This window comes from Pongo pygmaeus, chromosome 2 (assembly GCF_028885625.2).
Source record: "Pongo pygmaeus isolate AG05252 chromosome 2, NHGRI_mPonPyg2-v2.0_pri, whole genome shotgun sequence".
Taxonomy (NCBI): Eukaryota; Metazoa; Chordata; class Mammalia; order Primates; family Hominidae; genus Pongo; species Pongo pygmaeus.
Genome location: NC_085930.1, coordinates 104,231,121 through 104,257,710, shown reverse-complemented (window position 1 = coordinate 104,257,710; position 26,590 = coordinate 104,231,121). Strand labels below are relative to the sequence as shown.

At 46.2% G+C, this 26,590-nt stretch overlaps 1 protein-coding gene across 1 annotated transcript in view; it reads right to left on the bottom strand.

Annotated features, from left to right (window-relative positions):
* Positions 1-26,590, bottom strand: part of RHOA (ras homolog family member A) — a 57,271-nt gene that overhangs the window by 13,677 nt on the left and 17,004 nt on the right. Inside the window, exon 2 of the mRNA XM_054481760.2 lies at positions 4,942-5,099. Within this exon, the coding sequence (XP_054337735.1) occupies positions 4,942-5,097 (156 nt within the window). The 5' untranslated portion in view covers positions 5,098-5,099. The remainder of the gene's footprint in view (positions 1-4,941; positions 5,100-26,590) is intronic.

Sequence of the window (26,590 nt, the reverse complement as noted above, 5' to 3'; positions counted from 1 at the left end):
GGCTGTTAGGCAAGGCCTGAGATGACAGGAAAGCCCTTTTGGCTGTGCCTTTATTACTCAAGAAATGTCTGAAATAATGCATCACATAAGGTGAGAGAGTACTCCTTTCACATCCGAGTACATCCTCACCCTCCTGTGGTAGAAGGGTAAACTGCTGCCTGGGCTCTGAATACAAGTCTCATTCAACACTGCCCAGCACCACACCCAGCTCTGCTACCCCATTCTTATCACCAGACTCCATGTTAAACATCCTCTGTACAGAGGCCCTCTGAAGCCCAAGAGGTCTCCCTCCAAAACTTGGAACACATCTTTCTTCTCTTAGCACCTTCACAGCCCAAATTTCAGTTTCTAAATGATTTCTTCCTTAAAATTGATGGCTCTTCCACCCCCGAACTTTTGCCCCAGGATGCATCACAAAGAACCTCCACAAGGCCCACTGTACTTCTGTCATGCAAACTATCATTCTGGCATGTGTAACTAGGATATACTGATGCCCAATTATCACAATCTGTCTGCCCTCACAGTAATGGAGCTCATTTACTCCCTGGCAAATCCCACTCTCCCGGCCCCCTCCACCCCACGGTGTTTAGTCATATACCCAGCCTCTATTGGCGCTTGATAAAATGCTTCCAAGGTGTTGAGTCTGTCTCATATCAAAAGGGGCCTTTTCATTGTGAGCAGGCCTACTCTTGGTACCATGATCACCTACAATCTTGTATGGTTCCCTAGGCCGTACTATTGCCTACTGGGTTTTTTTGTTTTGTTTTGTTTTGTTTTTGAGACAGAGTTTCGCTCTGGTCGCCCAGGCTGGAGTGCAGTGGCGCAGTCTCAGCTCACTGCAACCTCTGCCTACCGGGTTCAAGTGATTCTCCTGCCTCAGCCTCCCGAGTAGCTGGGATTACAAGTGCCCGCCACCACGCCCAGCTAATTTTTTGTATTTTTAGTAGAGATTGGGTTTTGCCATGTTGGGCAGGCTGGTCTCAAACTCCTGACCTCCGGTGATCCTCCCGCCTCAGCCTCCCAAAGTGCTGGATTACAGGTGTGAGCTACCGCGTCTGGCCTTGTACTACTGCATACTGTTAAATGAATATTCCTACACAGTACCCTCTCCCATCTTGGGGACTCTTGAGTTGCTCTGAGGCAGGCAGGTAGCCTGTGATATGCTCTTCAATCAAACACTTTTATTCCAGGGGACTCTCCTCAAGTGAGAACCTCCCCCTATCTTGCAAGGGTCAGTGATGTCCAAGGTTTGCAGCACAAGAAAAATACTCACAGACCATGCCTCAAGGTTTTAAGTCAAGGTCTCTAAATTTCTTATGGGCAAGATTCTGGTTGTTCCAAGATGCCCAGGCAGAGATGATGTTTCCAAGAAAACCAAAGAGCTGCTTCCAAAACATACATACTGCCACAGATGGAAAAGACCCTTCCAGTTCATGCTCACAGACAAGCAGCAATTAACAGCCACTCTCTGGAGAAAATGTTAGGATACAACCAGTAATATACATTCACTACTAAGCTTTTGAGAAATAAGCTATGAAAATGCCAACCTGACATTGCTTCCCCAAGCCAATGGATCTTTCTATGTATGGTGCATCAATCTAAGTTAGGTAAGAGGGCTGTAACTTGACACCAATCCTGAAGATTGGTGTCATCACATTTCTACCTAGTTTTTCACAACTGGGCCCTGTATCCATATAAAACCAGTCTTCCTATCAGGACCACAAAACACCTATGTCCAAGCATCCATGCTTGGCAAAGGCTGAATTAACACTCTCTGTATTCGTTTGCCACCTTCAGGGTACATCCCAAAATTCTGTTAGGCTGCTATTTGTTGTATTTTTTCCATCTACACTTGGGCCAAAAAGTATCTTAGAGTTCCTATTAGCATAAGAGCAATCATCGTGGCTCACTCTGTATTTGAATAAAAAAGACTACAAACTATAGGACGGGCGCAGCCGCTCACGCCTGTAATCCCAGCACTTTGGGAGGCTGAGGCAGGCGGATCACGAGGTCAGGAGATCAAGACCATCCTGGCTAACACGGTGAAACCCTGTCTCTACTAAAAATACAAAAAATTAGCCAGGCGTGGTGGCAGGCGCCTGTAGTCCCAGCTACTCCGGAGGCTGAGGCAGGAGAATGGCGTGAACCCAGGAGACAGAGGTTGCAGTGAGCAGAGATCACGCCACTGCACTTCAGCCTGGGTGACAGAGCGAGACTACGTCTCAAAAAAAAAAAAAAAAAAAAAAAAAAAAAGACTACAAACTATAAAAGAGACTTTTGAGCATGGTAATATTCATCTCTTAGAAAGCGCTTTGGTGCTTCCAAACATTTTCCGTTACTTCACAGAACCTTGATGTCACCTATAAAAACCATTTTACAAATGAGAAGACTCAAAGGTCAAGAGCTTACTGATGGTCAAAGCCCTTCAATGAGGGAAGCCCTACAATGAGGGACCCTGGAGTTCTGAGCGGCTGATCTAACCCACATTCCTCACACAATGCCACAAAAGGAGGCTAGGTGGCCCTGGGACAGAAAGAAATAAATAATGTAGACAAGTAAGAAGTGGCCAGGCGCAGTGGCTCATGCATGTAATCCCAGCACTTTGGGAGGCCAAGGCAGGCGAATCACCTGAGGTCAAAACTTCAAGACCAGCCTGGCCAACATGGTGAAACCTCGTCTCTACTAAAAATACAAAGATTAGCCAGGCTTGGTGGCGGGCACCTGTAATCCCAGCTCCTCGGGAGGCTGAGATAGGAGAATCGCTTGAATTTGGGAGGTGGAGGTTGTTGTAAACCAAGATTGTGCCATTGCACTCCAACCTGGGTGACAGAGGGAGACTCTGTCTCCAAACAAACAAACAAACAAAAGCAAAGTAAGAAAGGAGAAAGGGGATGAATGGAAGCTAATATATCAAGTGTCAGCAGCATATGAGACATATAACTGAATGCCCAAGAAAAATTAGAATGTTGGAGAACAGCACCTCATTCTAGTTTTAGGGGTTTTTTCCTTTCAGCTGATCCACTTCAAAAGATGTATAGGAGAGCTGGGCACGCTGGCTTGCGCCTGTAAGCCCAGCCACTTGGGGCTGAGGTGGGAGAACTTGAGCTCAGTTTTTTGAAACCAGCTGGACCAACACAAGGAGACCTCATCTCTAAAAACAAATTACCCAGCTGTGGTGGCACATACCTACAGTGCCAGCTATTTGGGAGGCTGAGGTGGAAGGATCACTTGAGCCCAAGAGTTCAAGGCTGCAGTGAACTATGATCATGTCACAGCACTGCAGGCCTGGGAGACAAAGTACAATCGCTGTCTATTTAAAAAAAAAAAAAAAAAAAAAAAGTATGAGAGGCCAAGTAAAGCATTACTTAGACACAAAAGGAAGCAGAAGATTAAAAAAAAACCAAACAAACCAAAACCAAAATTAAAACCCCAAAAAACCCTCCAATTTCACAAGAGCTTTGTTCCAGTCTTGCCAGAGGGCTTTTAGGACAGAAATGGGGAAGCACTGTTCTCACCATCAATGACAATAAAATAAAACAATTGTGGCAGGCTATTTTATGTTAAAGTAAAAAAAAATCTTTTGGCCAGGCGCAGTGGCTCATGACTGTAATCCCAGCACTTTGGGAGGCTGAGACGGGTGGATCACGAGGTCAGGAGATCGAGACCATCCTGGCTAATATGGTGAAACCCCATCTCTACTAAAAACACAAAAAATTAGCCGGTCTGGTGGCGGGCGCCTGTAGTCCCGGCTACTTGGGAGGATGAGGCAGGAGAATAGTGTGAACCCAGGAGGCGGAGCTTGAACTAGTAATCTAATACTGGGACATTTGATTAAATACTTTGACAGAATTTTTGTAAAAGTCCAAGCATACAAAGAAGTTTATCTGAGCATTATCTATATGGCAATGAACTAAACTTCAAATATACGTAAACTTGAAAAGAGCATATACGGCTGGGCAAGGTGGCTCACGCCTGTAATCCCAGCACTTTGGGAGGCTGAGGCAGGTGGATCATCTGAGGTCAGGAGCTTGAGACCAGCCTGGCCAACATGGCAGAATTGCATCTTTACAAAATACAAATGTTAGCCAGGCATGGTGGTGCGCGCCTGTAATCCCAGCTACTCTACTCTGGAGGCTGAGGCAAAAGAATTGCTTGAACCTGGGAGGTGGAGGTTGCAGCGAGCTGAGATTGTGCCATTGCACTCCAGCCTGGGCAACAGAGCGAGACTCTGTCTCAAAAAAACCAAACCAAACCAAAAAAACAACACATATGCTAAGGACACCATGTGAAATACGTATGAATGTAAACAAAGTCTGGATGAGTAGCAGTTAAAAATGAAAAAACGGCCAATCACGAGGTCAGGAGTTCATGACCAGCCTGGCCAATGTAGTGAAACCCCATTTCTACTAAAAACACAAAAATCAGCCACGTGTGGTGGCACATTCCCGTAATCCCAGCTACTGGGGAGGCTGAGGCAGGAGAATCCTTTAAACCTGGGGGAAGGCTGGGCACAGTGGCTCACTCCTGTAATCCCAGCACTTCGGGAAGCTGAGGTGGGTGGATCACCCAAGGTCAGGAGTTCGAGACCAGCCTGGTGAAACCCCATCTCTACTAAACAAAAAATGAGCTCAGCATGGTGGCACATGCCTGTAATCCCTGCTACTTGTGAGGCTGAGGCAGGAGAATCGCCTGAACCTGGGAGGCAGAGGTTGCAGTGAGCCAAGACTGAGCCACTGCACTCTAGCCTGGGCAACAGAATGAGACTCCGTCTCCAAAAAAAACAACAAACTTGGACTAAGACGGCAGGATGAGAATGGATTATTCTTTCCAACATTTTTGTTATATAGTATACTGAAAAGGCAAAAAGCTCTAATTCTCTACATGCTCCATAAATATTCTAACATGGAAAATGGCATCAGTTGTTATGAAAAGTATACTCACCTGCTTTCCATCCACCTCGATATCTGCCACATAGTTCTCAAACACTGTGGGCACATACACCTCTGGGAACTGGTCCTTGCTGAAGACTATGAGCAAGCATGTCTTTCCACAGGCTCCATCACCAACAATCACCAGTTTCTTCCGGATGGCAGCCATTGCTGAAACACAAAACACAGATGTTACCTGCAATGCACAAGAAGCCATAGGTAGCTTACAGGCTATGACACATGCTTTGGTAACCACGGGGCATAAGCCTCTATTAGCATACTCAAATTCAAACTTCTAGTACACCGATCCACCTGGCACCAAAAGGTTATACATTAAACACTCGTAACTAACATTATACTTAATGGTAAAAGACTGAAAAAAAGGTCTGCCCCCTAAGATCAGGAACAAGACAAGAATGTCTGTTCTTGCCACTTTTTTTTTTTTTTGAGACGGAGTCTCGCTCTGTCGCCCAGGCTGGAGTGCACTGGCCCAATCTCAGTTCACTGCAACCTCCAGCCTCCCGGGTTCAAGCAATTCTCCTGCCTCAGCCTCCCAAGTAGCTGGGATTACAGGCATGCACCACCACGTCCAGCTAATTTTTGAATTTTTGGTAGAGATGGGGTTTCACCTTGTTGGCCAGGCTGGTCTTGAACTCCTGACCTCAGGTGATCCACCTGCTTCAGCCTCCCAAAGTGCTGAGATTACAGGCGTGAGCCACCACGCCTGGCCTGTCTTGCCACTTCTATCCAGCAGGATATTGGAGGTCCTAGCCAGGGCAATAAGGTAAGAAAATGAAATAAAAGACATCCAAATTGGAAAGGAAGAAGTAAAACGGAAAGGAAGAAGTAAAACTATCTCAATTCATACATGAGATGATTTTGTAATGTGGGAAATCCTAAAGAAAACTTTTAGAATAAACAAGTTCAGTAAGGTTGCAGGATACAATATTAACATTAAAAAATCAATTGAGCCAGGCGCAGAAGCTCACGCCTGTAATCCCAGCACTTTGGGAGGGCGAGGCGGGTGGATCACGAGGTCAGGAGATCGAGACCATCCTGGCTAACACGGAGAAATCCTGTCTCTACTAAAAATACAAAAAATTAGCCAGGCCTGGTGGCAGGCGCCTGTAGTCCCAGCTACTTGGGAGGCTGAGGCAGGAGAATGGCGTGAACCCGGGAGACAGAGGTTGCAGTGAGCCAAGATCGGGCCACTGCACTCCAGCCTGGGGGACAGAGCAAGATTCCATCTCAAAAAAAAAAAAAAATTTATCAAGCAGGGTAAAAACAATGAAAGGACTGATGAAAGGGAGTACCCAAGGGAGGAAAGAACCAAAAAAGTCATTGGCGGGTTGTTTCGGTAGACGTTCTGCAATCTTTCTAAGTTTGGATATTCCTTCTTTTACCAATCTAGATTTGTTTGTAAAGAAACAGCATTCTTGGCTGGGCGCAGTGGCTCACGCCTATAATCCCAGCATTTTGGGAGGCCGACGCAGGCAGATCACCTGAGGTCAGGAGTTTGAGACCAGCCTGACCAACATGGAGAAACTCCGTCTCTACTAAAAATACAAAATTAGCCGGGCGTGGTGGCACATGCCTGTAATCCTAGCTACACGGAGCACGAGGCAGGAGAATCGCTTGAACCCGGGAGGCAAAGGTTGTGGTGAGCCGAGATCGTGCCATTGCACTCCAGCCTGGGCAACAAGAGCGAAACTCCGTCTCAAAAAAGAAAAATCAATTGAGGCCGAGCACAGTGGTTCATGTCTGTAATCCCAACACTTTGGGAGACTGAAGCAGGAGGAATGCTCAGGCCCAGGAGTTAAGAGACCAGCCCTGACAACATAGTGAGACACTGAGAAAGGAAGGAAGGACAGAAGCATGAGAGGGGAGGAGAGAAAGAAAAGGGCCAGGTGCAATGGCTCACACCTGTTACCCCAGCAATCTGGGAGGCCGAAACAGGTGGATTGCTTGAGAGTCCAGGAGTTCAAGACAAGCCTGGGAAACATAGTGAAACCCTGTCTCCACTAAAAATACAAAAAATTAGCCAGGAGCGGTGGTGCACGCTAATCACAGTTACTTGGGAGGCTCAGGTGAGATAATCCCCTGAGCCCATGAGGTGGAGGCTGCAGTGAGCTGAGACTGCATCACTACACTCCAGCCTGGGGAACCACAGTGAGACACTGTCTCTAAAAAAAGAAGGAAAAAAAAAAAAAATCAGCCAGCTGTGGTAGCACACACCTGTAGTCCCAGCTACCAAGGAGGCTGAGGTGGGAGGATTGCTTGAGCCCAGGAGGTGAAGGATGTGGTGAGCTATGATTGCATCACTGCACTCCAGCCTGGGTGACAGAGTAGAACCTTGTCTCAAACTCTTATGACTCAACTACAAAAAAGTAGCTTAGGTTGGTGGTCTGGCTCAGGATCTCTTGCAAGGTTGAAGTTATAAAGAACTCTTTTTGGGCTGGGCACGGTAGCTCACGCCTATAATCCCAGCACTTTGGGAGGCTGAGGCGAGCAGAACACTTGAGGTCAGGAGTTCGAGACCAGCCTGACCAACCCAGCAAAACTCTGTTTCTACAAAAAATACAAAACTTAGCCGGGTGTGGTGGCGGGCACCTGTAATCCCAGTTACTCGGGAGACTGAAGCAACTGAAGCAGGAGAATCGCTTGAACCCAGGAGGCAGAGGTTGCAGTGAGCCCAGATTGCACCACTGCACTCCAGCCTGGGCAACAGAGCACTCCAGCCTGGGCAACAGAGTGAAACTGTGTCTTAAAAAAAAAAAAAAAAAGAGAGAGAACTCCTTCTGGCATGAAGTACAGCATGTTATTTATCTATCCATCTATCTTTTTTTTTTTTTTTGAGATGAGGTCTCACTCTGTCACCCAGGCTGGAATGCAGTGGCGTGATCTTGGCTCAATGCAATCTCCACCTCCGAGGCTCAAGTGATCCTCCCACCTCAGATTCCCCAGCAGCTGGGACCACAGGCATGCGCAACCACGCCCAGCTAATTTTTGTATTTTTGGCAGAGATGGGGTTTTGCCATATTGCCCAGGCTGGTCTCCAACTCCTGAGCTCAAGTGATCTACTCGCCTCGGCCTCCCACAGTGCTGAGGGATTACAGGCGTGAGCCACTGCCTATCTATCTATGCATCTATCCAATCTATGTACCTATCTAACCTATCTATGTATTTATCTATTATGTAGTTATTTTCAGAAAGGGTCTCATTCTGTCACCAAGGCTGGAATGCAGTGGTGCAATATTGGCTCACTGCAGCCTCTGCCTCCCAGGCTCAACTCAAGTGATCTTCCCACCTCAACCTCTCCAGTAGCTGGGACTACCAGGCTCCTGCCACCACAGCTGACTAATTTTTATACAGATAGGGTTTCACTATATTATCCAGGCTGGTCTTGAACTCCTGGGCTCATGCAATCCTCCCAATTCAGCCTCCCAAAGTGCTGGGATTACAAGCATAAGCCACATCACCAGGCCTAAATACAGTATATAGAAAAAATGAGAAAATAAAGAACTCTTACAATTCAATAATAAAAAGACAAATAATCTAATCCAATTAAAAAATGAGCAAAGGATGTGAGTAGGTATGACCCTGCAATTCTATTCCTAGGTATATATCTAAGAGAAACAAAAACATATGTCCACATAACAACTTGTATCTCTACATGAATATGCATAGCAGGATTATTCATAATAGTCAAAAAATGTAAAGAACCCAAATATCCAACAACTGATGAATATTATATACCCATACCATAGAATGGAATATTATTCAGCAATAAAGGATAAAGTACTGATATATGCTATAGTATGGATGGATCTTGAAAATGCTATATAAGTGAAAGAACCCAGTCACAAAAACCAACATGCATGATTCCATTTATATAAAATTGTCCAGAATAAACAAATTCAGAAAGAGAAAATAGACTGGTAGTTGCCTAGGGCAGGGACTTGGGGTTGGAGAGAAATGGAAAATGAATAATGGAATAGTGGAGTCTCTCAAGTAAAAAGATTTTTCCAAAATTATTGTGGTGATGGCTGCACAACTCTATGAATATACTATAAACTATTGATTATAGTATATATAATTCATACATTTTATTTATTTTGAGACAGGGTCTCACTCTGTTGCCCAGGCTGGAGTATAGCGGTGCGATCTCCACTCACTGCAACCTTAGCCTCCCCAGGTTCAAGTGATCCTCCCACCTCAGTTTCCCAAGTAGCTGGAACTAAAGGTGCATGCCACCACACCCGGCTAATTTTTTGTATTTTTAGTAGTGACCGGGTTTCACCACGTTGCCCCAGCTGCTTTCAAACTCCTGAGGTCAAGCGATCCTCCTGCCTGTCTCTCCCAGTGTGTTGGGATTACAGGCGTGAGCCACCGCACCCAGCCCACAGTATATATAATTCACACTTTAAAAAGGTGAATTGTAAGGTATGTGGATTATATTTCAATAAAGCTGTTACCACCACTCTCGCCCCCAGTGGGGGGAAAAGAAAGAGAAATCTGCAGATTCCTTCCATCTGGCAGACAGTGATGGTCAACCATCCCAATTCCCGCCCTTCCCTCTTAGACCATACTTCAATTTTTAGCTATGTACTTTGTTGTAGGCTACACTTCCTAGCTTCCCTTGGAGACATGGCCATGTACCATGAGATGTGAGAATCAGCAATTATGTTGTGGGACTTCCAGAAAGTCTTTCTTAAAGGGAAGTCTTTATTATCCTCCTCCTTTCCTGCTGCTTAAATCTAAAGTAAGGGCTGGTTTCTAAGCAGCCATCCTGGTATGTGAGAATGAATGCCATACCGTGGGGCTGGAGGAACCAAAAGGTAAAAAGGAGCCTGGATCTCAGGTGATCTTGGGAGCCACCATCTCAGCCCCAAGACTGCCTACCTTCCATGTTTCTTCCACATGAATGAGAAATAAATGACTGTCTTATTTAAGGTGGTATTTTTCAAGTCTCTGTTACCTGTAGTCAAACTAATCCTAAATAATATATACTCGGCTGGGCATAGTGGTTCACGCCTGTAATTCCAGCACTCTGGGAGGCCGAGGCGGGCAGATCACGAGATCAGGAGTTTGAGACCACCCTGGCCAACATATGAAACCCCATCTCTACTAAAAATATAAAAATTACCCAGGCGTGGTGGGGTGAGGCAAGAGAATCGCTTGAACCCGGGAGGTGGAGGTTGCAGTGAGCCAAGATCATGCCATTGCACTCCAGCCTGGGTGACAGACTCTTGTCTCAAAATAATAATAATAATAATAATAATAATAAATACTCATTATCAAAACTATATTGTCTAAAGGGTATGTTCCCCAACCAGAATGGGTAAGACAATCCACAGGGGTACCAGAAGAAAACTCAGAGGGCAAACAACAATGACAAAAATAAAAAATGAAAACAAAACAAAAAAACCCAGAGGGCTGACAGTGCTGCCATTACTCATTTGTGAATTCTCAGGACAATATTACATATAGCAGTGAATAAATATATATAATAGAATGTTATCCAAATCTACAAAATCTAGTGATTTAACTTTTTTTTTTGCAAAAAGGGAGTAAATTGAAGATACTACTAATCATGAAAGCACAATAAGCAGTATATCGATGACAGGGAAATGTGCTTAATGCAAATCTTCAAACAAGAGCATGCAGTCAAGGCTAGGAGCAATGGCTCATGCCTGTAATGCCAGCACTTTGGGAGGCTGAGGTAGGCAGATCACTTGAGGTCCGGAGTTCAAGACCAGCCTGGCCAACATTGTGAAACCCCGTCTCTACAAAAAATATAAAAATAAATTGGACGTAGTGGCATGTACCCATAATCCCAGCTACTCGAGAGGCTGAGGCAGAAGAATCTCCTGAACTCAGGAGGCAGAGGCTGCAGTAAGCCGAGATCTCGCCATTGCATTCCAGCCTGGGCAACAAGAGAAAAACCCCGTCTCAAAAAAAAAAAAAATTAATTAATTACTGGGTTGGTGGCAGGCACCTGTAACCCCTGAAAGGCTACTTAGGACGCTGAGGCATGAGAATCACTTGAATTCGGGAGGCGGAGGTTGCAGTGAGCTGAGAACGCGCCACTGCACTCCAGCCTGGGCAACACAGTGAGACTCTGTCAAAAAAAAAAAAAAAAAGGATTGGCATGGTGGCTCACGCCTGTAATCCCAGCACTTTGGGAGGCCGAGGCCTGTGGATCACGATGTCAGGAGTTCGAGACCAGCCTGACCAATATGGTGAAACCCCATCTCTACTAAAAATACAAAAATTAGCCGGGCATGGTGGCGCACCTGTAATCTCAGCTACTCAGGAGGCTGAGGCAGGAGAATCACTTGAACCCGGGAGGAGGAAGTTGCAGTGAGCTGAGATCGTGCCATTGCACTCCAGTTTAGGCAACAAGAGTGAAAATTCGTCTCAAAAAAAAAAAAAAGAGAGAGTGAAGTTCCCCAGTTAGAGTCAAGTGTGGCAACTCATGCCTGTAATCCCATCTACTCAGGAGGCTGAGGTGGAAAGATAGCTAGAGTCCAGAGTTTGAGACCAGCTTGGGCAAAATAGCAAGACCCTATCTCATAAAGATAAAAAAAAATTGGCGGGGCGTGGTGGCTCACACCTGTAATCCCAGCACTTTGGGAGGCCGAGGTGGGCAGATCACGAGGGAAGGAGATCGAGACCATCCTGGCTAACATAGTGAAATCCCATCTCTATTAAAAATACAAAAAATTAGCCGGGCGTCGTGAAGGGCGCCTGTAGTCCCAGCTACTCGGGAGGCTGAGGCAGGAGAATGGCGTGAGCCCAGGATGCGGAGGTTGCAGTGAGCTAAGATCGTGCCACTGCACTCCAGCCTGGGTGACAGAGCGAGACTCCGTCTCAAAAAAAATAAACAAATAAAATAAATAAAAATAAAAAAATAGACACTGGGCGCGGTGGCTCACACCTGTAATCCCAGTACTTTGGGAAGCCAAGGCAGGCAAATCGCTTGAGCCTAAGAGTTGGAGACCATCCTAAACAACACAGTGAAACCCTATCTCTACCCAAAATACAAAAAATTAGCTGGCTGTGGTGGTGCACATCTGTGGTCACAGCTACTCAGGAGGCTAAGATGGGAGCATCACTTGAGTACTGGAGGCAGAGGTTGCAGTGAGCTGAAATCACGCCACTACACTCCAGCCTGAGTGACACAGTAAGACCCTGTCTCACAAAATTAAAAAAAAAAAAGATTTAATAAACTTTACATCTCTCATAAGGCCCAATCTGTATGGGTTTTTGCCCAAAGTCAAACAACCAGGACCCTGTGGGATGCAAAGAAACGTCAACAGGAATTCCCCAGTTCAAAAAAAGGCTGCTTTGGCCAAGTGTGCTGGTTCATGCCTGCAATCCCAGTACTTTGAGAGGTGGATGGATCACCTGAGGTCAGGAGTTCGAGACACACCTGACCAACATGGTGTAACCCCATCTCCACTAAAAATACAAAAATTAGGAGAGCGTGGTGGTGGGCACCTGTAATCCCAACTACTGAGATGCTGAGGCAGGAGAATCACTTGAACACAGGAGGCAAAGGTTGCAGTGAGCCGAGTTAGTGCCATTGCACTCCAGCCTGGGTGACAAGAGCAAAACTCCGTCGTATCAAAAAGAAAAAAAAGAAAAAGAAAAAGAAAAGGCTGCCACCTTTGAGTAGCACCCTACCTAGAAGACATTCAATTCTTGAGAAATAATCTCTTTCGGCCAGGTGTGGTGGCTCACGCCTGTAATTCCAGCACTTTGGGAGGCCAAGGCGGGCAGATCACGAGGTCAGGAGATCAAGACCATCCCGGCTAACATGGTGAAAGCCCATCTCTACTAAAAACACAAAAAATTAGCCGGGCATGGTGGCAGGCGCCTGTAGTCCCAGCTACTCGGAAGGCTGAGGCAGGAGAATGGCGTGAACCCGGAAGGTGGAGCTTACAGTGAGCTGAGATCGCACCACTGCACTCCAGCCTGGGCTACAGAGTGAGAATCCATCTAAAAAAAAAAAAAGAGCTATCTTTGCTTTGTTTATAGTTCAACATGCCCACAATATTTGTTCCAGTATTGACTTAAATCTTCCGTTATGGTTTGAAAAGTTTCCTTATAGATGGGAAATAAATCATTGCCTGTCCTTGGGCCCTCTCCAGCCCCACCTTCCTCTCTGCACTTTCAGCCTGCACTCCATTCCTTCTGGGTGCTTTGGTGTGTCTGAGATTACTGCCTACGTCTTCTATTCTGTTTGTGCCTTCCCTTCCTAGAATGTCCAGACTCTGTCTCCACCTTTGCTAATAGGGAGGGAATTCACGTTTAAAGACCCCAGTCCAGCCAGGCACGGTGGCTCACGCCCATAATCCCAGCACTTTGGGAGGCCGAGGTGGGCGGATCACTTGAGGTCAAGAGTTAGAGACCAGCCTGGCAAACATGGCAAAACCCCGTCTCTACTGAAAATACAAAAATTAGCCAGGCATGGTGGCATGTGCCTGTAATCCCAGCTACTCGGAAGGCTGAGGCACGAGAATCACTTGAACCTGGGAGACGGAGGTTGCAGTGAGCCGAGATCGCACTACTGCATTACAGCCTGGGCGGCAGAGTGAGACTGTGTCTCAGAAAAAAGAAAGAAAAGAAAAAGAAAAATACCTGAAGAACATTTGGCCCAGAAAAAGCATAAAATCATTTAGCCACTAATGGTGACAAAGACAAAAATTACAAGTGATTACTGGACAAAATGAAAGCCTAGGTGATTTCTGGGATGCTGGGAGTGCGGCAATACACAGATGTTGAGAAGTAAAAAGTACAAGCACAGAAAATCAAACTTGCTGTTTTCTCCTTCAAAAACGCAGGAGAAACTTTGCAGAATTATCTTTCCTTTCCACTTTGCTATAATGCAGCATTCTTTACAAGTACATGGTTTGTCAAGAAAGGAAATCACGCTTAGCTCTCCCAGATGTGTCATTTTCCAGGCTAGGTTTGGTCTCAGAAATAACTTTGGAGTAGAGGTTTATTTATCCAAAAGTCAGTTATACCTAATTAAGTCACCAGTAACAATACACAAATAACAGTATTTCTTTTACAATTTTTAATTTTTTTTTTGAGACAGGGTCTCACTGTCATCCAGGCTGGAGTGCGGTGGTGTTATCATGGCTTACCACAACCTTGACCTCCCAGGCTCAGGTAATCCTCCCACTTCAGTCTCCCAAGTAGCTGGCAGTACAGGCACACACACCATGCCCAGCTAATTTTTGTGGTTTTTTTGTAAAGACAGAGTTTCACCATGTTGTCCAGGATGGTCTTAAACTCCTGGGCTCAAGTGATGCCCCCACCTTCTAAAAATTATCTTGGCTGGGAGCAGTGGCTCACGCCTGTAATCCAAGTACTTTGGGAGGCTCAGATGGGCAGATCACTTGAGGTCGGGAGTTCAAAACCAGCCTGGCCAACATGGTGAAACCATTCTCTACTATGAATACAAAAATTAGCCTAGCGTGGTGGCAGGCACCTGTAATCCCAGCTACTCAGGAGGCTGAGGCAGGAGAATTGTTTGAACCTGGGAGGCGAAGGTTGCAGTGAGCCGAGATGGCGCCACTGCACTCCAGTCTGGGTGATAGCAAGACTCTGTATCGGGGGAAAAACAAATTTAATTATATTTTATGTAGAGGCGGGGTCTTGCTATGTTGCCCTGGCTGGTCTCAAACTCCTAGCCTCAAGTGATTCTCCCGTGTTGGCTCCCTAAGTGTTGGGACTACAGGCGTGAGCCACTGCGCCTGGTCCATTGCCCCCACCCTTTTTTTTTTTTTTTTTTTTTGAGACAGTCTTACTCTGTCGCCCAGGCTGGAGTGCAGTGGCGCGATCTTGGCTCACTGCAACCTCCGCCTCCCAGGTTCAAGCAATTCTCCTGCCTCAGCCTCCCAAATAGCTGGGATTACAGGCATTTGCCACCACGCCTGGCTAATTTTTGTATTTTTAGTAGAGACAGGGTTTTACCATGTTGACCAGGCTGGTCTCAAACTCCTGACCTCAGGTGATCCACTTGCCTCGCCTCCCAAAGTGCTAGGATTACAGGAGTGAGCCACCGCACCCAGCCCGCATTGCCCATTTTTAAACTCAGTTGTTTTTTTACTTTCTTGATGATCTCTTTTGGGGCACAACGTTTTTTATTTTGTTGAAGTCAAATTTATCTATTTTTCCCTTTGGTTACTGATGGTTTGGTGGCATATCTAAAATACCACTGCCAAATCCAAGGTCGTAAAAAAAAAATATATGCTTCTTTCTATAGTTTTAAGTCTTACACTTTAGGCCTTTGATTCATTTTGAGTTAATTTTTATACATGATACGAGGTAAGGGGTCCAACTTCATTCTTTTTCATTTGGAAATCCAGTCACCTCAGCATTATTTACTGAAAAGACTATTTTCCCCCCAACTGGATGGTCCTGGCACACTTGAGAAATCAACTAATTATCAACTGAGGGTTTACTTTTGGATTAATCCTGTTCATTGGTCTATATTGTCTACCCTTATACTAGTACCACAGTCTTGATTACTGTTGCTTTGCAGTAAGTTTTAAAATCTGGAGGTGTGAGTCCTCCAGCTTTGTTTTTTTCCAAGATTATTTTGGTTATTCTGGGTCCCCTGAATTTCCATATGTATTTTAGGAACAGTTTGTCAATTTCTGCAAAAAAGCCAGCTGGAATTTTCATAGGAATTACACTGAATCTATAGATTGATTTGGAGAGTATTGCCATCTTTACAATGTTAAGTCTTCTGACATATGAACATGGATGCCTTTCCATTTATTTAGGTCATCTTTCATTTTTTTACTTCCTCTTTCCTCCCTTCCGTTTTCTCCTTATACTTAGAACCACAGGCATCAAACTAAAGGTAGGGAAGCCTTGTCTCCCACCACTACTTTGTAGAAGAGGAAAAATATAAGAAACAGCTAACAAATAATGCAGTTATAAACTTTAGACAAACAATCCTCGCAACAGTCCTCCTGTAAGGTAAGTTCTAATACTCTCATTTACAGATGAAGAAACTGAGTATGGAAAGGCTAATTTGTTCAACGTCAGTCACACTGCTAGCCAGTAAGAGGCAGAATTGGACAATGAAGTAAATTAAGCAATCCGTTTCAGAGTCCACATTTCTAAACATTCCACTGTCTTACCCTCCTTCCTTCCCCGTGTCAAGAGAACTGATTCTACAGCTTTAGCGTATTATTCTCCTTTGCCTACTCAGGCAAACCCTGGTGACACTGTGAAAGACTCGATTAATTAATATGCAACTTAGGGCGATTAACTAGTTTGAATATTTTTCCTTAACTTCACAAACTCAGTCTCTGATGTATTTGATTAACTCTGTCTATGTCTATATTCAGTGTGACCATATGGGCTTTTTAAAACTGTTACATGACCGGGCGTGGCAGCTCACGCCTGTAATCCCAGCACTTTGGGAGGCCGAGGCAAATGGATCACCTGACGTCAGGAAATCAAGACCAGTCTGGCCAACATGGCAAAATCCCATCTCTACTAAAAATACAAAAAAATTAGCCAGGCGTGGTGGCGGGTGCCTGTAATTCCAGCTACTCTGGAGGCTGAGGCAGGAGAACCACTTGAACCTGGGAGGCGGAGGTTGCAGTGAGCTGAGATCTCGCCATTGCACTCCAGCCTGGGCAACAAGAGAGAAACTCCGTCTCAAAACAAAAAAAAAAAAAACAGGCCGGGCGTGGTGGCTCACACCTGTAATCCCAGCACTTTGGGAGGCCGAGGCGGGCGGATCATGAGGTCAGGAAATTCAGACCATCCTGGCTAACATGGTGAAACCCCGTCTCTACTAAAAATACAAAAAATTAGCCAGGCGTGGTGGCACGCACCTGTAGTCCCAGCTACTTAGGAGGCTGAGGCAGGAAAATCGCTTGAACCCGAGAGGCAGAGGTTGCAGTGAGCCGAGATCGTGCCATTGCACTCCAGCCTAGGTGACAGAGCGAGACTCCATCTCGGGGGGGGGAAAAAAAAAGGGCCGGGCGCGGTGGCTCATGCCTGTAATCCCGGCACTTTGGGAGGCCCAAGGCGGGCAGATCACGAGGTCAGCATAAAGACCATCCCGGCTAACACGGTGAAACCCCGTCTCTACTAAAAATACAAAAAAAATTAGCCGGGCATGGTGGCGGGCACTTGTAGTTCCAGCTACTCAGGAGGCTGAGGCAGGTGTGAACCTGGGAGCAGAGGTTGCAGTGAGCTGAGATCGCGCCACTGCACTCCAGCCTGGGGGACAGAGCAAGACTCCGGGTCGCAAAACAAACAAAAAAACAAAACCCTATTATGTTTGTTTTCTACACTTTTATGATGTTTTTGCATACATTTCTTTTAGATGTGTGTATCTTTTTTCTGTACACACTGGAGGAAGAAATAATAACAATGTCACATATGTTTGAGTCACTCTGAAATCATCAACTCTCGGTTCTTTGGTTCTAGCATGTCTTACACCTGTTTACTCTTACTGAGTGTTTTAATGTCTGTTTACTCATTACAGATGATGTCAAGGAAGGCCATGGCTTTCTCTTCTTTTTTTTTCCTGGAAACAAGGTCTCACTCTGTTGCCCAGGCTGGAGTGCAGTGCTGTCATCATGGCTCACTGCAGCGTCAAACTCCTGGGCTCAGGTGATCCTCCCACCTCAGCTTCCCAAGTAGCTGGGACTACAGGTGTGTGCCACCATTCCCGGCTAAATTTTTTTGTATTTGTGTGTGTGTGTGTGTGGAGACAGGGTTTTGCCATGTTGCCCAGGCTGGTCTCGAACTCCTGGGCTCAGTGAGGAACTCCTGGGCTTAAGTGACCCACCCGCCTCTGCCTTCCAAAGTGGTGGGATTATAATAGGTGGAGCCATGACATCCAGCCAGCTATGGCTTTCTGAGCTTTAGGGAGCTCTGCTATAGAAAGAATGATAGGTGAAGGCCAGTCCTTTTCACACTTTACAAGTCAAAGTGATTTTCTGGGATAACTATAGCTCATCTCCACTGCTGCCTGCCTTGCTTATCTGGGTGCTGAGTGTGGGAGTGGTGTGTCCATCACATGTTCTTCAGATGCTACAGTGGCTACTGACTATGCTTCAGTAGGTAAATTAAAACCATGCATTAATGAGCAATTCTCTGCATTTCACATAGCAGTCTTTGGTAATTTTCTCACATTTGTGTGACCATGATGCTTACTCGCATTTGTCTGGACAACTTCCTGAAGGCCTTCTGGAGCTGTTCAATGGGCCAGCCCACTAATAACTAATATAGTATCTCACATTTTGAAATGTGGAGCTGTTCAATGGCCAGCATACTAATGACTAATATCTCACACTTTGAAATCTTTGTTCATTAGCTTTTAATTAACAAAATAATCCTATCTAAGCTACATATCTAACCATGTGGTATAGCCATACAGTGGAGTACTACTCAGCAACAATAAGGAATGAGGTACAGTACTGTACTGAAACATGCTACAACAAGGATGAACCTTGAAAATACTATGCTCAGTAAAAGAAACCAGTCACAAAGAACCACATATTTCATACCATATTTGTATGAAATATCCAGAATAGGTAAATCTACAGAGACAGAAAGCAGCTGCTGGGCGTGGTGGCTCAAGCCTGTAATCCCAGCACTTTGGGAGGCCGAGGCAGGTGGAACACCTGAGGTCACAAGTTCAAGACCAACCTGGCCAACCTGGTGAAACCCCATCTCTACAAAAATACAAAAAAAAATCAGCCAGGCCTGGTGGCGTCCACCTGTAATCCCAGCTACTTGGGAGGCTGAGCTTGCAGTGAGTGAAGATTGTGACATTGCACTCCAGCCTGGGCAACAAAGCAAGACTCCATCTCCAAAAAAAAAAAAAAAAAGGAGCATAGTGGTTGCTTAGGGATGAGGCTAACAGGGACTCTCCAGGCAGAACCCAAGAAGAATGTGTGAGCTTAGTTTGGGGTTCAGCAGCACTTGCTGAGAGGAACCTGCTGTGCTTCTCAGATTCCCTAGGCCCATCTTGGAAGGACTTACTCCAGAATAGGTTCTGAGTGGCAGGTCTATTTCCAGCCACATGTCATTAATAGACTAATTCCTCTGCTGAAAAAGAGTCATGACACTTCTTACTTCTTACAGCAGTGAACAGCCTCAGGAGCTCTGTTCTGTCCAGAATTCCAATAGCTAACAACTTACAATAAATAAAAGTTACAGAAGCCGGGCGCAGTGGCTTATGCCTGTAATCCCAGCACTTTTGAGAGGCTGAGGCGGGCGGATCATGAGGTCAGGAGATTGAAACCATCCTAACACAGTGAATCCCAGTCTCTACCACACACAAAAAATTAGCTGGGCATGGTGGCAGGCGCCTGTAGTCCCAGCTACTTGGGAGGCTGAGGCAGGAAAATGGCATGAACCCAGGAGATGGGGCTTGCAGTGAGCCGAGATTGTGCCACTGCACTCCAGCCTGGGCAACAGAGTGAGACTCCACCTCAAAAAAAAAAAAAAAAAAAGTTACAGAAAAAACAGTAAGACTTGATTAGTAGGCCCAAGTCCACATACTGATTTACAAGACAAAAGCAAATCAGTTTCACAAAAGGAGGCTTCCCCTCCTTTATTGGCGGGTCCCCGTCCATCTATAATACCCACAGACTGTGAGAAGCAAATAGCTTTCACAGTCCGTTATCAGGATTTTTTTTTTTTTCTTTAAGATGGAGTCTCACTCTGTCACCCAGGCTGGAATGCAGTGGCACAATCTCAGCTCACTGCAGCCTCCACCTCCCGAGTTCAAGCGATTCTCGTGTCTCAGCCTTCCAAGTAGCTGGGACTACAGGCACCCGCCACCACGCCCGGCTAATTTTTGTAGTTTTAGTAGAGACGGAGAACATCTTGGCCAAGCTGGTCTTGAACTCCTGACCTTGTGATCCACCTGCCTCGGCCTCCCAAAATGCTGGGATTACAGGCGTGAGCCACTGCACCCAGCCTTAATTTTTGTATTTTTTGTAGAGACGGGTTCACCATGTTGGCCAGGCTAGTCTTGAACTCCTGACCACAGGTATTCCACCTGCTTGGCCTCTCAAAGTGCTGGTATTACAGGTATGAGCCACCACGCCCAGCCCCATGTCAGGATTTAATTCACACCTTACTTGGGATGCTAGCCAGTTTGAACCAGTCAACATGTAAAAGGAAAATACAGATGTAACAAAAGTTGGACTGGAAAAACACGTGGCTTAATCCTCTGTCTAATACTCCAAGGAAAACTTACAAATTTTGATAGAGTGACAGTAGAGAAACTGAAAAAATCTATTTCAGAAAAGGTAAAAGGCATCATGGACATTAATATAAAAGAGCAAGGGGCCAGGTGTGGTGGCTCTCCCCTATAATCCCAGCATTCTGGGAAGCTGAGGCGGGCAGATTACTTGAGGTCAGGAGTTCGAGACCAGCCTGGCCAACATGGTGAAACCCCATCTCTACTAAAAATACAAAAATTAGGCTGGACGCAGTGGCTCATGCCTGTAATCCCAGCACTTTGGGAGGCTGAGGCGGGAGGATCATGAGGTCAGGAGATTGAGACCATCCTGGCTAACACAGTGAAACCCCGTCTCTGCTAAAAATACAAAAAACTAGCCAGGCGTGGTGGCATGCACCTGTAGTCCCAGCTACTTGGGAGGCTGAGGCAGGAGAACTGCTTGTACCTGGGAGGCAGAGGTTGCAGTGAGCCGAGATCGCACCACTGCACTCCAGTCTGGGTGACAGAGCAACTCCGTCTCAAAAAAAAAAAAAAAAAAGAAATACAAAAATTAGCCAGGTGTGGTGGTACACACCTGTAGTTCCAGCTACTAGAGAGGCTGAGGCAGGAAGACCAGTTGAACCCAGGAGACAGAGGCTACAGTGAGCCAAGATCGCACCACTGCACTCCAGCTTGAGCGACAGAGTGAGAATCCGTCAAAAAAGAAAGAAAAAGTAAAAATTATACACACTTAGGGAGCAAAGTCACTGCTTCAATGTGAACACAACAAACAAAGTCTGGATTGCATTCAATCCTAAAACTGGTAATGTCACAGCTTCACTGTCCAACATGGTAGCTACTAGCCACATGTGCCCATTAAAATGTTACAAATTTTTCCAGAAAATGGTCACCACAAACATCAGGTCTTTTAGAGGCCAGGCGTGATGGCTCATGTCTATAATCCTAGCACTTTGGGAGGCCAAGTGGGGTGGATCAGCTGAGGTCAAGAGTTCAAGACCAGCCTGGCCAACGTGGACAAAGCCCGTCTCTACTAAAAATACAAAAATTACCCAGGCATGGTGAGCGTGCCTGTAATCCCAGCTGCCTGGGAGGCTGAGGCAGGAGAATGGCTGGAACCTGGGAGGCGGAGGCTGCAGTGAGCCAAGATCGCGCCACTCCAGCCTCGGCAACAGAGCAAGACTCTGTCTCAAAAAATAAAAAAATCAGGTATTTTAAAGATAAATTCTAAGTGCTCCCATCCATCTTTTACGCTTCCTTCTTAGTCACTCTACCACCTACTACTGCAGTGTAACGGTGATCTTCTCCTTGCCAGGCCCAGTGGCCTTGTGTCAACTTTTTTTTTCAGAGAGGGTCTGCCTCTGTCACCCAGACTGGAGTGCAGTGGCGTGATCATGGCTCACTGCAGCCTCAACCTCCCAGGCTCAATCAGTTCTCCCACCTCAGTATCCCAAGTAGCTGAGACCACAGGCACACACCACCACGTCTGGCTAACTGCTGTAGAGATGGGGTTCCATCATATGGGCCAGACTGGTCTCAAACTCCTGGGATCAAGCGATCTACCTGCCTTAGCCTCCCAAAGTGCTGAGATTACAGGCGTGGGCCACTGCACTGGCCTTTTTTTTTTTTTTTTTTAAGAGACAGGCTCAGCCTCAAAAACAGTTGGGACCACAGGTCCCTTGTCTCGTGTGTGTGTGTGTGTGTGTGTGTGTGTGTGTGTGTGTGTGTGTCTCAAAATCCCTCTCTCACCCAGGGGTGTGTGGGTGTGTGTGTGTGTGTGTGTGTGAAAATCCCTCTCTCACCCAGGCTGGAGTGCAGTGGTGCAATCTCGGCTCACTGCAACCTCTGCCTCCCGGATTCAAGCAGTTCTCCTGCCTCAGTCTCCTGAGTAGCTGGGATTAACAGGCGTGCACCACCAAGCCTGGCTAATTTTTTTTTTTTTTTTTTTGAGATGGAGTCTCCTCTGTTGCCCAGGCTGGAGTGCCATGGCACGATCTCGGCTCACTGCAAGCTCTGCCTCCTGGGTTCACGCCATTCTCCTGCCTCAGCCTCCCAAGTAGCTAGGACTACAGGCACCCGCCAACAAACCCGGTTAATTTTTTTATGTTTATTTTTTAGTAGAGACAGAGTTTCACCATGTTAGCCAGGATGGTCTCAATCTCCTGACCTCGTGATCTGCCCACCTCAGCCTCCCAAAGTGCTGGGATTACAGGCGTGAGCCACTGCCCCCGGCCTAATTTTTGTATTTTTAGTAGAGACAGGGTTTCACCATGTTGGTCAGGCTGGTCTTGAACTCCTGACCTTGTGATCCACCCGCCTCAGCCTCCCGAAGTGCTAGGATTACAGGCGTGAGCCACTGCATCCGGCTCCTTGTCTCAATTCTTATTGCCCTGACCAGTCTCATACAAACCACTTTTTTGTTTTTGTTTTTTTGAGACAGAGTCTCTCTCTGTTGCCCAGGCTGGAGTGCAGTGGCGTGATCTTGGCTGAATGCAACCTCCGCCTCCCAGGTTCCACCAATTCTCCTGCATCAGCCTCACAAGTAACTAAAATTACAGGTGCACACCACCACGCCCAGCTAATGTTTTGCATTTTTAGTAGAGATGGGGTTTGACCATATTGGCGTCTCAAACTCTTGAACTCAAGTGATCTACCTGCCTCGGCCTCCCAAAATGCTGGGATTTCAGGCGTGAGCCACTGCATCCTGCCCCAAACCACTGTCTTCTATGGGCCATTCCTTGTTCTAGCTACTAGAGATGTAGCTTTATCTGGAAAACACTCAGGGAAAACAGCACAATGTAATTAAGTGCTGTAACAAAAGTTTATCTTCTCTGGTATGAACTCGGAGAAAAAGCAAGTGATTCTGCCAGAGGGCTTCAGATAAGATGATATCTGACCTGGATGGACCTTGAAGAAGGAGGACAAGTCCCCTGGAAAGAGTGGTAATGATGGTTCAGGAATACTTTCTAAGGTGAGGAAACAGCTTGAGCAAATAACTTCAATGACCAGTAATACAAGAATTTGGCGGTCGGGCACGGTGGCTCACACTTGTAATCCCAGCACTTTGGGAGGCCGAGGCGGGCAGATCACGAGGTTAGGAGATGGAGACCATCCCGGCTAACACGGTGAAATCCCGTCTCTACTAGAAATACAAAAAAATTAGCCGGGTGTGGTGGCGGGCACCTGTAGTCCCAGCTACTCGGGAGGCTGAGGCAGGAGAATGGCGTGAACCCGGGAGGCGGAGCTTGCAGTGAGCCGAGATCGCGCCACGGCACTCCAGACTGGACGACAGTGCGAGAATCTGTCTCAAAAAAATAATAATAATAATTTGGAAAGGAGATTTTTGAAAATAAGGCTGGAAAGATGGGGTGATGGTTAGACCGGAGGATATGGCATGTCATGCAGAGAAATCTGCATTCTATTCTGTAAGGAAGGAAAAGCAACTGGACCAGCATGATCAGGTCTGTAATTAATAGAGAAACAAAGCCTGACTGGGCACGGCTGTTCACACCTGTAATCCCAGCACTTTGGGAGACTGAAGGGGGGTGCAGATCACCTGAGGTCAGGAGTTCAAGACCAGCCTAGCCAACATGGTGAAACCCCATCTCTACTAAAAATACAAAAATTAGCCAGGCGTGGTGGTGGGCGCCTATAATTTCAGCTACTCGGGAGGCTGAGGTAGGAAAATCGCTTGAACCCAGGAGGCGGAGGTTACAGTGAGCCAAGATCACGCCACTGCACTCTAGCCTGGGCAACAGAGCGAGACTCTGTCTCCAAAAAAAAAGAAGAAGAGGAAGAAACAGAGCCTTGGCAGGGCACGAAAAGTGACTGAGTGGTTAACTGGATAGGGATGAGAAAACTATGGCGAGGGTATGAGGGTGCCCAAAAGAAAGAACCCTAATGGAAGGGGAGGTGGAATGGGCACAATCTAAGGAGGCGTTTTCCAAACCTCACAAACATTTCCTCACAGTCAGCTGAAAAACATCAGTGCCCAGGTAAGCTGTTATTACAGGTAAAACCAGCATAGTCTTCAAGTGTATGGAATGGAGAGGGGCAGTGATCTAGCCAAAGAGTGCCAGCAACACAAAGGAAGTGGTGGTCATGAAGAAGCCAGAGATAACTGAAATGCTCAAAAAGGTATGATGATAATGAACACCAAGAAAAAAGGAAGAACACATTACAAGAAAAGAGTCCAAACTACATGCTTGCAAAAAGAACACAGGTCTATGAGGAGGTGTCCAGCAAGAGGAGAAAACCTTTTCATATAGCCACAGGGAAGAGTAGATGGCAGTGAATTGAGGAAACATGGGCACTGAGATATGTGGTGGAAAATGTTCTTTCAAGAAGTAAGCCCGGGGCCGGGCCCGGTGGCTCACGCTTGTAATCCCAGCACTTTGGAAGGCTGAGGAGGGTGGATCATTTGAGATCAGGAGTTCGAGACCAGCCTGGCCAACATGATGAGACCCTGACTCTACTAAAAATACAAAAAATTAGTTGGGCACAGTGGCTCGCACCTGTAATCCCAGCACTTTGGAAGCCGAGGTGGGCGGATCACAAGGTCAGTAGTTCGAGACCAGCCTGGCCAACATAGTGAAACCTTACCTCTACTAAAAATACAAAAATTAGCCAGACATGATGGCACATGTCTGTAATCCCAGCTACTCGGGAGGCTGAGGCAGGAGAATCGCTTGAACTCGGGAGGTGGAGGTTTCAGTGAGCCGAAATCATACCACTGCTCTCCAGACTGGGCAACAAGAGCAAAACTTCATCACAAAAAAAAAAAGTCAGGCCGGGTGCACTTATCAGCACTCTGGGAGGCTGAGGTGGGAGAATGGCTTAAGCAGGAGTTCAACACTAGCCCGGGCAACATAGTGAGACCATATCTTTACTAAAAAAAATGTTTTTAAAGTAGTCAGCCTGGGCTTGGTGGCTCATGCCTATAATCCTAGCACTTTGGGAGGCTGAGGTGGGAGGATCACTTGAGCCCAGGAGTTCAAGACTAGCCTGGTCAACATAGTGAGAGTTCGTCTCTACAAAAAATAAAAATATTACCCAGGCGTGGTAGCATACACCTGTGGTCCCACCTACTCTGCAGGCTGAGGTGGCAGGATCGCTTGGGCCCAGGTGGGCAAAGTGACAGTGAGTAGCAATCGAGACACTGCACTCCAGCCGGGGTGACAGAACAAAATCCTGTCTCAAAAAAAAAGGTCAGAAAATAAATGTTACAACGTGGATGAACCTTTAAAACATTACATAAGTGAAAGAAGCCAGTCACAAAAGACAATATATTATATGATTCCATTACACGAAATATCCAGAAGAGGCAAATCTATAGAGACACAAAGTAGATTTAGTTGTTACCTAAGGCTGGGTGTGGTGATAGGGAGATTGAAGATGACAGTTGAAGAGCACAGGGTTTCTTTTTGGGGTGATAATAATGTTCTAAAATTGACTGTAGTGATACATGTAAAACTCTGTGAATATACTAAAACCCACAAAACTGTTCATTTCAAATGAATGGTGTGATATATGAATTATATCTCAGTAAAATTGTTACCAAGAGTTGGTTGTTTTTTTAAAAAAAATAAGCGTTGAAAGTATGGCAGAGACTGCCTGCTTATCTGCCTCAATAGCTTTCCCCTTCATAGTCACACGGCTGCCAGTTATAAAGACTACATTTCCCAGCACTCACTGCAGCTAGGTGGGGTATTAAGATCTGACCAACAGACTGTATGCAGAAAATGATGATGCAGGAGAGGAGAGAACTTCTAGAGCAACATTACGAGATTAGAGGGGAATGAGATTTAGTTTGCAAGTGGAAGGGCTGACCCTAGATAGAACAATGGACTCCCAAGGGACTGATCCACAGGAATAGAGAAATAAGTAAGAAGCAAGATCGTAACAGCTGATAGAGGCAACGAAAGGGAACAGGAGATTTGAGCCAAAGGACATGGTGCTATATTATCCTAAAAGCAGGAGAATAAACGGATTAAGGAATCTTAGTGGGACTGCTAGGCAGTGCTAAAAGCAGCCACCTTTGAGGTCAAGGGTCCATGAGTTCAAAGAGAGACAAGTCAGTGAATTTTTTCTTTCACTACATTCAGTCAAAAGCACAGAATAGGTAAAGAGTAGGATTGAGGCTAGGCGTGGTGGCTCACACCTGTAGTCCCAGCACTTTGGGAGGCTGAGGTGGGCAGATCACTTGAGATCAGGAGTTAGAGACCACCCCGGCAAACATGGTGAAACCCCGTCTCCACTAAATTAGCCAAGTGTGGTGGTGCGCTCCTGTGGTCCCATCTACTCGGGAGGCTGAGACACAAGAACTGCTTGAACCCAGGAGGCGGAGGTTGCTGTGAGCCTTGAGATCGCACCACTGCACTCCACCCTGGGTAACACAGCAAGACTTTGTCAGAAAAAAAAA